The following is a 2,517-nucleotide window of genomic DNA, read 5'->3' on the forward strand; positions in this document are numbered from 1 at the left end:
TTCCATCTTGGAAAGTAACAAATAAAACATAATTCAAGAAATACCTCATCCTAATTTTAGATTACACATCCTTAAATCATGAATGTTTGTAATGAAACGCAATAACTTCATTGACAAACACTCTACATTCCCAACAATCAATAGTTTATGTGCTGAACACATTCAAAAACATTAATGGTACGCATTGAAATATATTATTCATATGCCTCTTTCCTTAACTGCGATTAGGAATGATATGGTTCATCATAACGTCCATGATTATTATTATATGAATAGTAATAAAAATTGCAATAATTCGCCAAGTCTTTAACAATTAAACATTACGTTTGCATTGATATTAGAGCGTCAGCACAACTGTCCCCTTTTTACGCATTAGGGCAATTTTGAATTCATGATTAAGGGGCCTTTGAAATTCGCCACATTCTCAGTAGGCAAATAAGGCTAGTGCTTAAATTGGTTAACAACATACTTCAGGCGGGATCATATCCTCACCTTTTAAAAAACCAGTGCGCCGACGTTATCTGTGCGAACTCACGAGCAACTGGGAGAGGAACAATCAAATAAATAATGGAATAATTTTACATAAGTGGAGCCATGTATAGCCTTAAACAATGTAAATGCAGATGCCATTGGAAATAGATTATCCCCGTTACTAGTTTAAATCCAGGTTGCGGAGGAAGTAAAGTTGATGGAAAATTAGTCCTCCAAAACTACGACGTTGGAGAAAACGAGGAGTGCAGTGATAAAAAAATAATACTGCAAAACCATTCTTGATTTGACCGAAACATGTTTTTCATTCACACTTTAAACCAAAGTTCCCTAGTTCTTACCGAAAATTATTAATATCAGGTCGGGGGAAGATATCCCTAGCTCGACTTTGAGCACGACGCACTGCGCTTTATGGTCATCCAGATTGTACCCAAAAATAATGGAAAAATATTTCTCGGTAAATTCTAAATAAATATACGTCTTTTATATCGCGTAGCACCAGCACAACGTGAGCTAGTGCAGAGCGTGAATTTAACAAGATCTCAGTTGTATTTTTTGCAGCACTGGCGCCAGCAAATTCGACACTTTACAAGTTATCCACATAACGAATACCTTGAAGCAGTTCCTGTACACGTTCCACTCTACACGTGTTTGGGAACTAATTTTTTTTCAACGATCACTTTTCTCAACCTCGGCATTTTAGATTGGCAAGCTCAACATTTGTGGCGCTCCTCTATTGGCGCAATTGTTCTATGAAAATTCATTTTTACTCGCAGATGTATTTGCTCTTTATTTTTTGTACAGATTTCTTGCAGCGAGAACTGCCGAAGTTGGCAGGTATGTGTTATTTGCAGTTTAATTACTATTTGTTGCCTAAATGTTTGCATAACTTAAATGATTTTTAGCAATCGTTGAACATGGTGTAGTTATTAATAAGAATGTGCCTTTTTAGCAATCGTTGAACATGGTGTAGGTATTAATAAGAATGTGCCTAATTTTGTGACCAAAGAAGAGTGTCAGACGTATTGTCACCACTCAGTCTGGCATAGTTTGTCTTTTGAAATGTTACTCGAGTAAGAAGGAATTAAACCGTAGAACAACCAATCACGTCCTGGCACGTGGATCTCTTTCGCTGGTAAAATTTGATGAATGTGGAAAATAATTGCTCCCACGTGCAACAGATGCGCAACGATAGATGTGGAGACAACTCCCGGTCCCACAAAAGAATGAAATAAGACGATTGTGACTGCAAAATTTCCGGTTTGTCGATCCGAAATCGACATGAAGAATCGCGACCATCACACGGAAGATATCAGGGATGACACGATGAATCTTCACCACAATCACTGCAAGGATGGCCCACAGGAAACGTCCTTCCGATTTTTAATTACACAAAAGCCGACAGCACCGAATCTCATACTCCTGCTTGTGAAGGATATCGTTCGACCGCGAAATATATGTTCTTTGCTGGCAAAATAATTTTTGAGCATACTAACCAGCTATACACCCAACACACTTTTGTATGTACTGTTAGCGGCTTTTACGTTCTCTTCTCCCAGCTATTTTCTAGTTTTTAACTAGTGCCGTTCAGCCAAAATATCATTTTCGTAGTCTTGCGTGCATTTTTGAGCATGTTTTTGAATCCGTAAGTTCGGCCATCACTCTCCTTTCAAATGGTAATGTGGACCGAAATTCGTTCATACGCGTGCACGACAATTGTGTGGAAGACACAAATTGCATAAGATTCCAAGACTTGAGTTCCATTTTAAAGCGCCGGATATTCTAGAGTCCATTTGCGGGCACTCTCTGGTTAACCAGACGCTGTGGTGACTTATTGATTAAAGTTGGCCCCTAATATTGCAAATGCTTTGGTCACAATCACAATGCCTAAAATCGTCTGAATGTGTTGCAATGACTTCTGCTGCTTCATTTCCTGTTTTTTTAATTATATCCTTTCACTAAATTCGGGTGTACATCGTTTTACAACGCAATAAACGATTTTTTTTATTTACAGAAGCCTTGATGCAG

General features: G+C 38.1%; 1 protein-coding gene across 1 annotated transcript in view; it reads left to right on the forward strand.

Annotated features, from left to right (window-relative positions):
• Positions 1-1,293: 1,293 nt before the first annotated feature.
• The window catches only part of T265_15516 (hypothetical protein), a gene marked incomplete at both ends in the record, with an annotated part of 146,781 nt that continues 145,557 nt past the window's right edge, over positions 1,294-2,517 (forward strand). The window contains one exon of the mRNA XM_009178466.1: positions 1,294-1,326. Within this exon, the coding sequence (XP_009176730.1) occupies positions 1,295-1,326 (32 nt within the window). The remainder of the gene's footprint in view (positions 1,327-2,517) is intronic.

Source organism: Opisthorchis viverrini, assembly GCF_000715545.1.
Source record: "Opisthorchis viverrini unplaced genomic scaffold opera_v5_570, whole genome shotgun sequence".
NCBI lineage: Eukaryota > Metazoa > Platyhelminthes > Trematoda > Opisthorchiida > Opisthorchiidae > Opisthorchis > Opisthorchis viverrini.